Source organism: Aptenodytes patagonicus, chromosome 1, assembly GCF_965638725.1.
Source record: "Aptenodytes patagonicus chromosome 1, bAptPat1.pri.cur, whole genome shotgun sequence".
Lineage (NCBI taxonomy): Eukaryota > Metazoa > Chordata > Aves > Sphenisciformes > Spheniscidae > Aptenodytes > Aptenodytes patagonicus.
The window spans coordinates 131,547,458-131,559,946 of record NC_134949.1 but is presented as its reverse complement, the minus strand read 5'-3'; the positions used below and the strand labels follow the sequence as shown (position 1 = coordinate 131,559,946).

Here is a 12,489-nt window from a genome sequence, read left to right as displayed (position 1 = left end):
CTTAACACTCTCCGACTTTACTCATGTTTTCTACAGCTTGTTTGAAAATATCCTCCCTTTTACTTGGCCCCAAATATAAATGTCAGTATCGTTGGCCCCAATTTTAAATCAGTCAGTAGCAAACTGAGTTCTTCTACTGGCTATCCCCAATCACTGCATCTTCTCTCCTAATCTATCCTTGTCACATACATTCCCTCCATATCGCTGCTATCCACCATCTTATCTTGCAATATTTTATTTTGGGCTTTCAGTTAGATCTTCTTCAAATCAAAGCGGTTTAGAACTTAAAAGTATCAAACACGAAGAAAAAATACATAGACAGACACCATTAATACTCCAGGGTTGAACTGTCAGTCATGATTAGAAAGTGGAAACAAAGACCTTCTTGCCCAAAGTACTCCACCTTAAGCCTATATCTTAATCCTTAAGAGGATTTAAAAGCCTTGAACTCCGTTAGAGGTATCATTTAAACTTGCAGCTGAAGGCTTTCAGACAGTTAAACGTCTTTATTATTACAGAATCTTAGATTTTTAAAGTGATTGAAAGTGGTGTCTATTCCAGACCTAATACATGTCTCAGCTTGTGCTGTCACCACCATTAATTAATGCAAAGCTGTCCTGAAAGTTCAGAAGCAGCGATTGCCTGATAGTCAAGAACTTTGCCAATACTGTTGGAGCATTTTAGCCTGCTAAATTTAAGAGACAAGACTAACAGAAAAATCCCAAATTAGGACAGTTCGGCAACGTGATTCATGTATTTTGCTGCTTGTATTGCTGAAGAACAAGAAGCTTAAGAAATTTCTACAGCGGTCTTAGAAAAGCATATATGAATTCCAACAAAGTAAATAAAAAGTACCCTTTACCTTTTTTTTTTTTTTTTTTTTTTTTAATTTTCCACAATATTTTGTTTGTAGAACATGCCTTAGCTAGAATTAAAATACAGACCTCAAAGATCCAAGATCTGTTCCTTTTTCTGGTGTGGACTGATTATATAGCTTTGTTTAAATTCCTAGTCTGTACAGAGATGGACTTTCCCATCTATAAAAACACCAATATCTCAAAAATATGCTGAACTAATAATATTGTAGTATTGTAGACACCGTAGTCTTAAAACACACTAAGAGCGTCAAAGAGAATGTCCTGGAGTTCTGCTTCCACCTTTAATGGGGTTAACTCCTTTTGCATATCTGGCATCCAGCCTCTGCCTTCATGTGCTGAACTGCCTGTTTTTCTTATTAAAAGCTGAGGCAAAATACGCCTTCATTTTGAGGTTTATACCTAGATTATATTTTTACGCTTCCTGTCAGTGACAAGTATACGAAACAGTAGATTTTCTTAGTTTAGCCTGTCATAGCAAAGCCACTTATAACAGCGTACCTGAATCAGGATGTGGGAGCAAGACAGTAGCTGATACAAGTGGAAATAGCAGGGTTAATTTTTTCCCTGTAATCATAACACAATTGAATGGAAAGGGAAAAAAAAAGTTGTAATTGAGCTTCCTTTCATACCACTTTGTTCACACCACACCTCTACCTCTGATTCCTAATACTATTAATTCCTTTGGAAAGTTTCCTCATACACCGACAAATACTATGTCTATTCTACTGTATCTTCTTCTGGTCTTCTAGCCAGCCCAATACCCCAGCCCATCACAGTCCCTGACATTCACTTTGCTCATGATGGAAGCTGCATCACTCTGCAAATTCTTAAGAGAAAGATGTGACCTTAAACAGTTTTTACTAGTTTGGTAAGGACAGGATTTTTAACGACTCAGGGAGCAAAGGAGAGAAGGAAAATAAGAGGGAATCTGCTATTTTAAATACGTAATAGTTCAGTAACTAACACATGCAACCAGAACATGGAAGATAAGAGCACGAATCCCTGTGAGCATGTAACCTTGTAATACAGCCTTGCCATTGCTATTACCAGGCCATAAGCTTTGTACTGAATTTACAGGGCCTCAGCACTGGGGTTTGACAAGCCTTCTCTGTCTGAAGGCTTGTTGACCAGCTTGCAGAGCTTTGCTTTACTTGATTTAACTTTTGTGAAAACGTGACAGCAACTTTTTTAATTGATCAGGCCTCTGTGACTAATTTGTTTTACTTCTATCTTTGTATGGTACTACCAGAACCCACAGCTATAAATAACTCAGTTAAGGAAATGCAGACTGGGAGCAGGAGAAAACTGGTTTTAGGGGCAACAAAAAGAACAAAGAAATAATATCTAACATATGTAGAAGGCACCATATACAGAAAATTTGGAGCTGTAGGCCAATGAAGAAAGACAGAGATGTAAAGCATGTTACTAAACATATATATTAGATTGAAGAAAAAACTAACATCAACGTCATATTCCTCCCAAAAAAGGACATCAGAAGCTGATGGCTTACAGTGTTACCCTCACAGCAGTCCAAAGCTACTGGCTTCTGTGTGCATCAAACCTGGGACAGAACCCTCGTGGGCCTTCATGATTAGATAGATGCACATAAGAGTCACCAGACATTCATATAATTTTTTTTACCACTCCTTTTTATGTTTGTCCTTAAATATATTTTTTTCTAAATTGCCTTAGAATGTTAATAATAAATTCCACTCAGGTTTTCATTGTGTGATTTACGATGCTAGAATCTGAACTGAATTAATCTTCTGTTCAGCTGGTTGTATATAAGCGGTTCTACAAAGCAAGGAATTATGGAAATTACTTGTAATTAAGTGTATTTATATGAAGCAGTATTTTGGTTTCCATCACACAGTAGCACATCATGAAACAAAAATGCTTCACTAAAATCTCACCTTAATTTGATGTACTATATTACTATCATAAAAGTAAAAAAAACAAAGTTTAAAAGTATATAAGAACTGCCAGTATAAAATAGTTTACCTTTATGTCTATAGCCAGACTGACAGCATGCATAGCATTCACAAGTATCAAACAGTTGTGCAAAAACTGTTCAGGAGTTCTTGGATTAGTATACATCCTTACAAAGTGAGTAGCAACCTAGAGAAGACAGAGAAATCAAACTCTTCATCTTCCACTAAGCAAAATTACTATGTTTGTATTTTCACTCTTTCAGCAATCCATAAGATCTAAATTTTGAAATAAAGTTCCCTATTAAGAATATACCCAGAGAAAAGAAAAAGTAATACTGAAATAATCACTCTAGACTTGCTAAATATTGGGGTTTTTTTTTCCTTTTTAAAAACCACATAAGCCAACAGTTCCAAAGGAAAATAAGGCCTGAATAAACCCACTTACATTAATAAACTGTATAAAACTTGCACAATATTAAGAAAAGTCCTTACCAAATATGGACAATAAGCTGCCAGCTGTGCTGCCAATACCAGACCATCTAGAAGATCTCGGTCAAAATTTACTATCCATCTCATTGGTGGTACTTCACCTGATTGAAAAACAGAGCAAGATGAATTAGACTCTTCTCCCCTGAGATGCCTGATTTTATTCTAGATAGATATGATGACTATTTGAAATTACTGACTTGAGGAAAGAACACAAAAAGGAAACATCGTAGAATTTCCCAGACATAATTCTATTCCAGAGCCGTTGCTGAAAACATGAAAAATCTCACCTAGAATATTGTAACTACTATTCATACACTCTGATACAGCATGTAAGAGTATTCATCACAACGGAAGGGAAAGCAGGTAAGCTAAACTTAACCTCACAGATTAGGAACCTAAACATGTAAATTGTTTTTATTTTTATAGGCATAACATTCATAGGGCTACTGAAACTCAGGAAAATAGGCGTGAATCCTTTAAAGTCACAATGTTTAAGCACGTAAGAAGGAAAAGGTTATTACATTTCTTTAAGGTCGTTAAATTATTTGGCACAGATGCAATATAAATGAAAGCTAACAGCTCAATTCCTGCAGCACAGATCACTACTTCTACAATTGTGTTGTAAAGGCCTATGCCTCACAATGTTAGATTATTTTTTACATTTCTAATGTTTTTATTTAAAAGAAAACTGATTAAGAAAGTAAATATAGTTTATTTATTAGTACTTCTTATTTGAAGAATTCCATATCTTACATAGTCAACACAGCATTTAAACAACAGACTTTTGTTCTTAAGCATCATAATAAACCATAGGAAGAATACAGTCATTTCAAAACTCTCAACCTGAGATATTCTCTAAAAAAGTTACTGACATACCAATAACTAAATGTTTTAAATCACTGTCTATACCAAATTACCGGTACTTTGCTCTCCAGATAATATGCACTTTGTGAAGCATGAACACATAGAAGCCGATCCTTTTTTAAGGAGAGCAATCTGGTCACAAATATCCAAGTACTGAGTCATGCCTTCTCTGTTGTGTTATCTGCAGTTTCTTCCAACTTCTAATGCAAAAATACCTATTGCTTAGTTTTCTTTGTTTTTGTTACTGTCTCAGGCCCAAGCTCCCAAATTTAGGGAACTCTTTGGACTTCAGCCACTGGCAAGGTTTTCAGATAGACTGGGATCATGCTTTCTCATACAGGACAAATTATATAGCTTTTATTTCACTATACATCCAGAGAGTATATTATTTACCAAGTTTGACGCTTCCTAAGTTGAAAAAAACCCACCAATATGCTACAGAATCTGAGATGATCAAAAATCTCCTACATATCATAAACACATAAACAATATAATATAAAGAAATGTTCTTTTCTTTCAAAAATGCTACCATTAAAAGATAAAAAAGTTTGCAACACTGAACTGTTATGACAGTAATATAACGATGTTCAGAACAGTCCACTATCTTCATTAGCAAAAGAAGAATCTGGAGACACCAGTACTTGACATAGAAATAATTTAAAAGAACAGAAGCATAAAATGTTTCACCGGGTTACACATTTCAGACCTTTATTTCAAGTCTGTCCTTATTAAGAGCTTCATTCTACAAGATCAAACACATGAAAGCAGGGGCACACATTGTGTATATTTGAAAGGTCTCTACCTTTACAGAAAGAATACTATAAACTAAATGAAAGTTCAAGAAAGAGAAAAGGATAGATTGTATTTGGAATACAATGGTCTTACTTAGTGGTCAAGAATGCTGACTCTTTTGCTCACAAATCAGATAACGCTATGCTATAGACGTAACACTTCAATCAGTGTTACTAAGGGTTTTAAACTTGAGACAGTATTTTTGGGTATGTTATATACACTACGAACAACAACTATCAACACCACACTGACTAAGAAAGAAAGTAGGCTGTTGTACATTGAAAATTATTAAATTTCTTAAGGTAACCTTATTCACTCCTAAGTACCTTCAGACATCAGCCAGGCTGATGTAAACAAGCAAGTTATTGTCCAAAAGCCAGGCCACAAATCCAAAAAACATTCAAACTGGAAAAAAAATTCCTGATCTTAAACTGAAACAGTGGTAACCACTCCATGTAGCGTTGAAGACACTACGAATCTTCAAAATGGTTTTCTTTTTTTTCTACTAGCACTTATTTTACTTGAGTTTATACCTCCTCAATTGCCTTTACCCACCTACTTTTGTTTGATATTAAGTGTGACAGCAAAATTGTAATTAGTGACAGGGAAAAGTAGCTAGAGATGCTGCTACTAATGTCAGATCATAATTTATCAACATCAGCTCAAATAACTTCAACTGGTCCCCCAAGAAATACAGTTAAATCAAATTTGCGAATAAGTAGCTATTATCAGCTACAGGTATAAATTTTGTTGTTGAACTCCTCATTTATACTGAACAGATTAGTTGTAAGCTTATAAAATTGTTCTACAGTGCTGTAAATGTTATGCTTCAGACTAAATTTAAGAGATAAACAACTATTCAAGAACTAAATAGAAGAAATAAAATAACCATGGGGCAAATCATTAAATAGGAAGTGCATTCAGATGGAATCCTACGTTAATGCAAAGTATATATATCAAATTATAATCTCAAATAAAAATTCCAGGAAAGACTAATTTTTAAGTACTTGCTTTCATAAAATAAGCTAGCTAACACATAAGAGAATTTTATCAAACTGTGACTTTATATGTCATAGAAGAGTGAAATTCTTACAGAATTTTCAAAGATTGTTCATGATTGTTCATTGCCAACATCTTCCCCTTCTCTCCCTCCCAAAACCTATTTGCCGTATCAGAAGATAGATGGAAATCTATCTATAAATTAATCATTACATAAAATATGTTCTATCATATATTAATTATATTAATAATTACACTGTTCTTAAACAGTCTCTTTTCTTCTGGAAGGCCCTAAAGTGTTATTTTGTTTCATTTTCATTATTAAAAAATAAGCTCTAATAGTTTAAATAAAAGAACTGGCTTAAAAGGAGAGACAAACTCTCTCCTCCCTTTTACAGAAAACAGCAAGATTCGTCTAGAACATCCCAAAATAAAAAGTTACTTCAAATTACTATCTAAAAAATCTCCTTTTCTGAAGAAAGTTTTAATTCGATTTAGAATTCAAATGATGTTTCTTTTATTGTCGTTCTTTCATTAATATGAACAGCAAGAAAACTAAATCAATTTACATGTTATTCTAAATATTCATGAAATGGATGTTAAGTTAAAAAATATCAAGAAACAGTATATCAAAAAACATGATTTAAAAGAGGATTCGAATGAAAATTTCATTTTCTGTCAGTTTTCAAATCAAAATTAAAATATTAATTTAAAAATTTATAATTACAAAAAACATTTTGCTTTGTCAGAATTATTTTTTTTTCCTATTATTTAATTGAAACAACTTTTTTTCAAGCAGAAAACTCAAAGTTTAAGTGTCCTTGATAATTCTGGAGGACAAGGTACCAAAGAGGAAGTCTAACTGGATATATATCATCTCCTTGTTACCTATGACAGGAACAGAACACAGTAAATATGGGCCTCAACATCTAAATTGGGACAGTATTAATTTTAACTAAATTCAGACCTCCATTTTACAAATGTCTACAGTAGGGGACATTAATTTCCTCCCAAATCCTTGGTAAATTGCTTGCAGTTACTTCAAAAATACTTAATGTAGTCATTGCAAAAACAAATACTTTAAAAATAGCAAAATACATTTTTAAAAGCTTGCTTTCTTTCTAAAAAGTTAGTCTTTCTAATACAAATCCATCGTATTATTGATCATAGTTGGGACCTATAAAATTCAATAATCTTTGTCTTTATTAATAGAACTCAGACTCACTCTCAGCACACAATATTGGTATTTTTAATAAATCACCTTTTCCACATTTTTATTTGTAACTTTTTAAGATTAACTATTTCTGCTTTCATTTTAAATTCGGTCCAATATTGAATTGTTCTTCTGGTCTAAATCTAAAAACTAGATTGATTTATTCAGCCTGGTTATGGAAACTCATTAAACCAGATGCTTTGATCAAAAAAGTAAACTTTATTGTTTATCTTATTTTAACTTTAAAGCTTACTTTAAGTGTACCATTAGCTACCTTTAGGCTTCTGGTGGGAATATTACTTGAGCACACTTAAGCAATACCAGTTTTCCCTAGTACCTATGTACCTTCTTCTATCTCAACTAATCCTTTCTTTATGCTGGTAGAATTGTCTGTGTGGCAGCAAAGTGGGTGTGGGAACAAAGCTGGCTTAAAAAGAAAGGGTAAAACATTTCTTTATTTTTTAATCTGCGTCACACCAATCCGGTTTACCACGCAGCCACATAAATGGCTGTGCCCGTAGAAATGAAACATGGTAGCACCATTGTTTAAAAAACATTTATTGAACTATAGTTTTATAGCCTATGTAAATCAGAGCATGAACAAAAAAACCCATGAAGTGGAATACTTTCCCATTTTGACTAATTAAATACTTTTATAAGTATTTTTTGTTGTTTTCCATTTAATCCTTCTACTATCAATCAACCTACTTAATTCAAATGCTTGTAAATAAATTAGTCAGAAAACATATTGTATTTTTCCCAATAACATCAAACCTAGCAGAAAAAACTGCCAGCTATCCACCCTACAGTAATTCAGTTTTTAAATATAATTACTCAATTTTAGTAGAAATAAACAATGGAAATCAGAAGTCTTACTCAGGATACCTCATTTTCCTCTAAGCATATAAATGTATTAAATTTCATTTGTATTGGTACTTCTTGCAAAAAAAAAAAAAATACTAATGGATCTTTAAGATAAAGATTCTCAGCCAATGTCATGATGAAAACCTGACTGATGGGTGTTGTAGGCCAGAAATAGCTTAAAATGTGAATGCTGACAGGTAGCAGGTAACTCTGTGTGGTTGTCCAAAATTGAACTACTGAATTCTGAGACAAGTTCCTGCTACTTGCCAGCTGTGTCCCATAGGGGCTGGTTGCAAATTTTGATAACACCTAGACTAAAGTGGCATGTTCTGAATCCTTCCATTAATGAAGAGACGTGAGACAGAAGCACCAGTTAGGCTGATCACGAGTTCTGCTTCTGCACAAAGACTGTTTAGACTGGGAAAACTGGGGACTTGGAGCTATGGAAAGAGGAAGAGGCCAAAAAGAAGCATTCCCAAAAAGAAGCAGCGGTCTTGAAGAGACAACAGGGGACTGGAAAGAAGGTGAAGAAGTTCCTAGCTGGAGGAAAGATCTTGGAAGTGGGAAAAGATCCTGAAGATCAGAGAGATGCATAGAGACAAATGCTAGTGGATGCCCAGGGACTTTGGAGAGTGACACCTGAGAGTGGTAACTATGAGCAGCGGCACAGCGTGAACTGACATGACTTTTGCCTGATCTTCTCAGACCAGTAGCGACCTCCCCGCCAGGGATGGAATTTGAGACCTTGTGAACATAGCGCTGTGTGGAGCGACTGAGTGTGTGAAATTATCAAATAGGATAAGAGCGCTGACCTTGCTGGTTCTTCAATAAACCCCAGTATCCTGATCCATCACAGGCTGTCGTTTACTCTGTCTCACCCATGACAATAGGTGAAAATACTTCATAAAAAAAAATAATCAAGCAGGATTAACTTGGAGTGGATGTGCAGTCACTGTTATGTAGCGTACTCAGACATTTACTATGGTTATGGAAAGCTAAAATATACTGCAAGTGATCTAAAATGAGAGTAGTTTTGTTTCAGCTGTTGATCCCACTCAACACTGAAGGAAGTAACTTTCATACTCAATTCAGTGATTTGGGACTAACTTAATTCCTGCATTTATTTATTTTTAATAGGCAATTTTATTTTTCACTTGTAATGGCACCATGTGGCATTCATACATTAACCAAACATAACAGCATTGTCATCATCTTTCTTGTGAAAGAAGCATTTTTTTCACGAAGCATTTCTAGATAGAAGCAGCAAAGTTTTGCTATGGCGCTCTAATTATTCATTTCCCTATTTTTTATTTTATTTTAAAAGTCCAGATCCATTGAGTTTTTAAAAATTTTATGGCCTTTAAAAAGTCCCCGAAACACATTTTACATCAATCACTTAATACATAGTCTCACTCCTAATTCATCCTGAATGTAGAAAAATCAGATTTGTCAAAACCAAAATTTATGTGGGAATGTTTTCAGATTTAGATGTTTTCCCTGTCTTCTCCCACAAAGAGAAAAAAAAAAAGGCAAACTATCTTCACTGTCACTCTTTGGGTTGGATTTGGTCTTCCCCTGGTGAATCAATAGCACACAAGGCTACAAGGTTTTCGCAGTTGTTTTTTGCCAAAATCTTTCTTAATTTTCCCTAAAACAAAAATAAACGTTTTTACATTCATATGAATAGATTTGAAGCCTCAAGATTTTTTGCGGGATATGAAAACTGTTTTCCAAATGGAGATAATCAAGGAAATACCTATAACAATTCTACATGAAAATGACAACCAACCTATTTCTCGGCAGAATAGCAAGCAACAGTCACCATAAACTCCTCTAGGTCAAATTTTGTCTGTTTGGCAGGTAGAAGATACTGTGGACAAAGAAGAAATACTGGACATTTTAACTTCAGTAAGATTTTGGTCACATTCTCTCTCATAAGGAAGCAAGGAAAAGGTAGTCTAGAAAAAGGTACTGTTAGGTGGAGCACAAAAGTCACTGAAAAACAGTAAACCTAACTATCAGCTGCCCACAAATCAAACTGCAAAGTCCTAGATTGTATACTATTCAATATTTTCATTTGCAACTTGGAAAACAGCATAAAACTACCTTAGTTCAATCTGGAGATAATATCAAGCAGGTTAAAGAATTGACTCTGGGAAGAAGAATGGGTTGCAAGTACTCGTGAGGAAAGGACTATAATTTAAGCTCTTGAACAATTGGAATAGTGATCTGAAACAAATGGGATGAAATCCAATAATGATGCGTGCAGTGTACTACACTTAATTAAGAATAATTCATTACACAAGTACTAGATGGAAAACTGTATAGACGGAAATTCTGCAGAAAAGAACCTGGAGATAACAGCAAATCTCACACTGTCGCAGAAAAAGCAAATACTTTGCTAGGATGCATAAACAGGAGAGTCATATCTTAAGCAGGTAAACTGATCCTTTCACTTCTATCCAGTTCTAGTAAAGTCTCACCTGGTATAAAACCCAGTAATTGGCACCAAACTTCAAGAAAGACATGGATCAACTAAGAGAGTTTACCAGAAAACAAACGAGCTGAGTATATTGAAAGACTGAGAGAATGGAATTGTTGTGCCAAGAGGGGGGAGAGGGAGTAACTGAAGCAGAACATAGTAATTTGCAAATATGTATAAAGTTACTAGAAAAGTAAAGATCCACTGCACATCACATTTGAGAAGAGAAAGGATGGACTTAAACTCTAGCAGGGGAAATTTTGGGTTAGGTTAGACAATAGGAAAATATTTCAAATGGAAATGAGTGGAAAATACTGGCAGATATTGCCTGAAGTGGACCATGGAATCTTCTTTTTCAGAGATTTTTATAACAGTCTAGGCAAATACCTGTCCTGTACGCTACAGGTATAAGTCAGTTGAGTCTTTGCACACAAGAACGAAACAGATTATTTCCATTCTCTTTCTCCCTTTCCTACTTTCTGTGCTTTACTGTGGGTTTTTTTCAAGTTTCACCTTTATTAACTGATCCATCAGTATGCTTTATCTCACTGACTTACCAGAACTGGTTTATACCTGCTTTGTGCAGCAAAACACCAGAAATGTACAATGTACTTTCCACTATCCCTTTTTATTCCACTTCCTCCAATGTTTTGAAGTCACCGTTTATGCCTCCTGTAATACACGATTCTATCCCTCACCAACTGAGGAAAAAGATCTGTTTTAAGAGCAATATTTTAAAGAGAAATATTCACAAAAATATTTTTCTTTTCTTCTTTTTTGGTAACAAATTCTCTCTTTGAAGATAGATGGTAGTGTTTTTATTCAAATAACACCCCAGAAAAATGGCTAATGGATCAAGAGTCCCCAGCAATCTCTGAAGCCATTGTTCCCAATGGTTATGAAGTCAAACATTTCACTGTTTCAAAATAGCTAACACATCCCACCGCCAACAGTGAAAATGAAATCTTTAAAGCCGTTGGCCCCTCTTCTAAAAACCAGGAAGAAACGATATCCAATCTTATTCTAAATAGATACACAAAGGTATTCTTTGGCGTCAGTCCCACAAAAAAACCCCAGTGCAAAATGGTTGGCAAGCCAAAATCATGATCTTCTTTCTGGTAGAAGAACACTGTTTAGCCCTCCCCAAAAAACAGTATACTTAAACAACTCTTCCAGCACACACACCACATTACTTTTGTTCTGGCAAAAATGACCATGAAAAATTGTCATTAATCTTAAAAGAAACATTCCAACAGAAAAGGAAAAGAAGTTGTTACACAGCAGTATGATGTATTGGTATTATGTGGATAAGAAGACCATCCAGAAAGAACAAAATGGTCTTATACCAAGCGTTAAAACTTTTAAAGGATCAGATTTGGTTTAATCTACTAAGTTTAAGGGTTATTTTATAAAAAAAAGTAAGAATAGCAATAAATCTTTAAAGAAAGTACTGTATTTCTTGTGAAGCTGTTCTGCTGTTTTCACAAGCAATAGAGAAGTTAAATTCTTCCTATCAGTTGCAAAATCAACTGATAGATGTCTAATGAGGCACAAGAGGTGTCTTCACAAATGATAAATCTTCTGTTATATAGCCACAAGCAATTTTTTCAAATTCTGAGTTACTGAAAAACAGAGGAAAAAATATATAGCGTTAAGCTAATATTCTATAAGACTTTCCAACTAAACCTAATACATTCACATAAAAATCTTCAAACTGATGACCTTTAATGATTAAAGGTATGAAATTATAAGAAATTAATAAATTAGACTATGGAACTACAAAGGAAAAGTAACAATTGAGTGGTGATATGACAGCAGCCTATGCAAGTAGGTGTGACATTGAGAATGGGAACCAGACATTATTGTTAAATAGCTCAGTGGAATATCCAAATTTGTCAGTAAAGGAAGTACTAAATTACAGTTTTAAGCAGCAAGCTCAAAACAAAATATTTTACATACAGTATAGATTTTAAACCT

General features: G+C 34.3%; 1 protein-coding gene across 1 annotated transcript in view; it reads right to left on the bottom strand.

The window, feature by feature from the left end:
- Nucleotides 1-12,489, bottom strand: part of CFAP47 (cilia and flagella associated protein 47) — a 371,213-nt gene that overhangs the window by 260,671 nt on the left and 98,053 nt on the right. Inside the window, exons 34-35 of the mRNA XM_076355671.1 lie at nt 3,302-3,399; nt 2,880-2,996 (exon numbers count right to left, since the gene is read on the bottom strand). Of these exons, the coding sequence (XP_076211786.1) occupies nt 2,880-2,996; nt 3,302-3,399 (215 nt within the window). The remainder of the gene's footprint in view (nt 1-2,879; nt 2,997-3,301; nt 3,400-12,489) is intronic.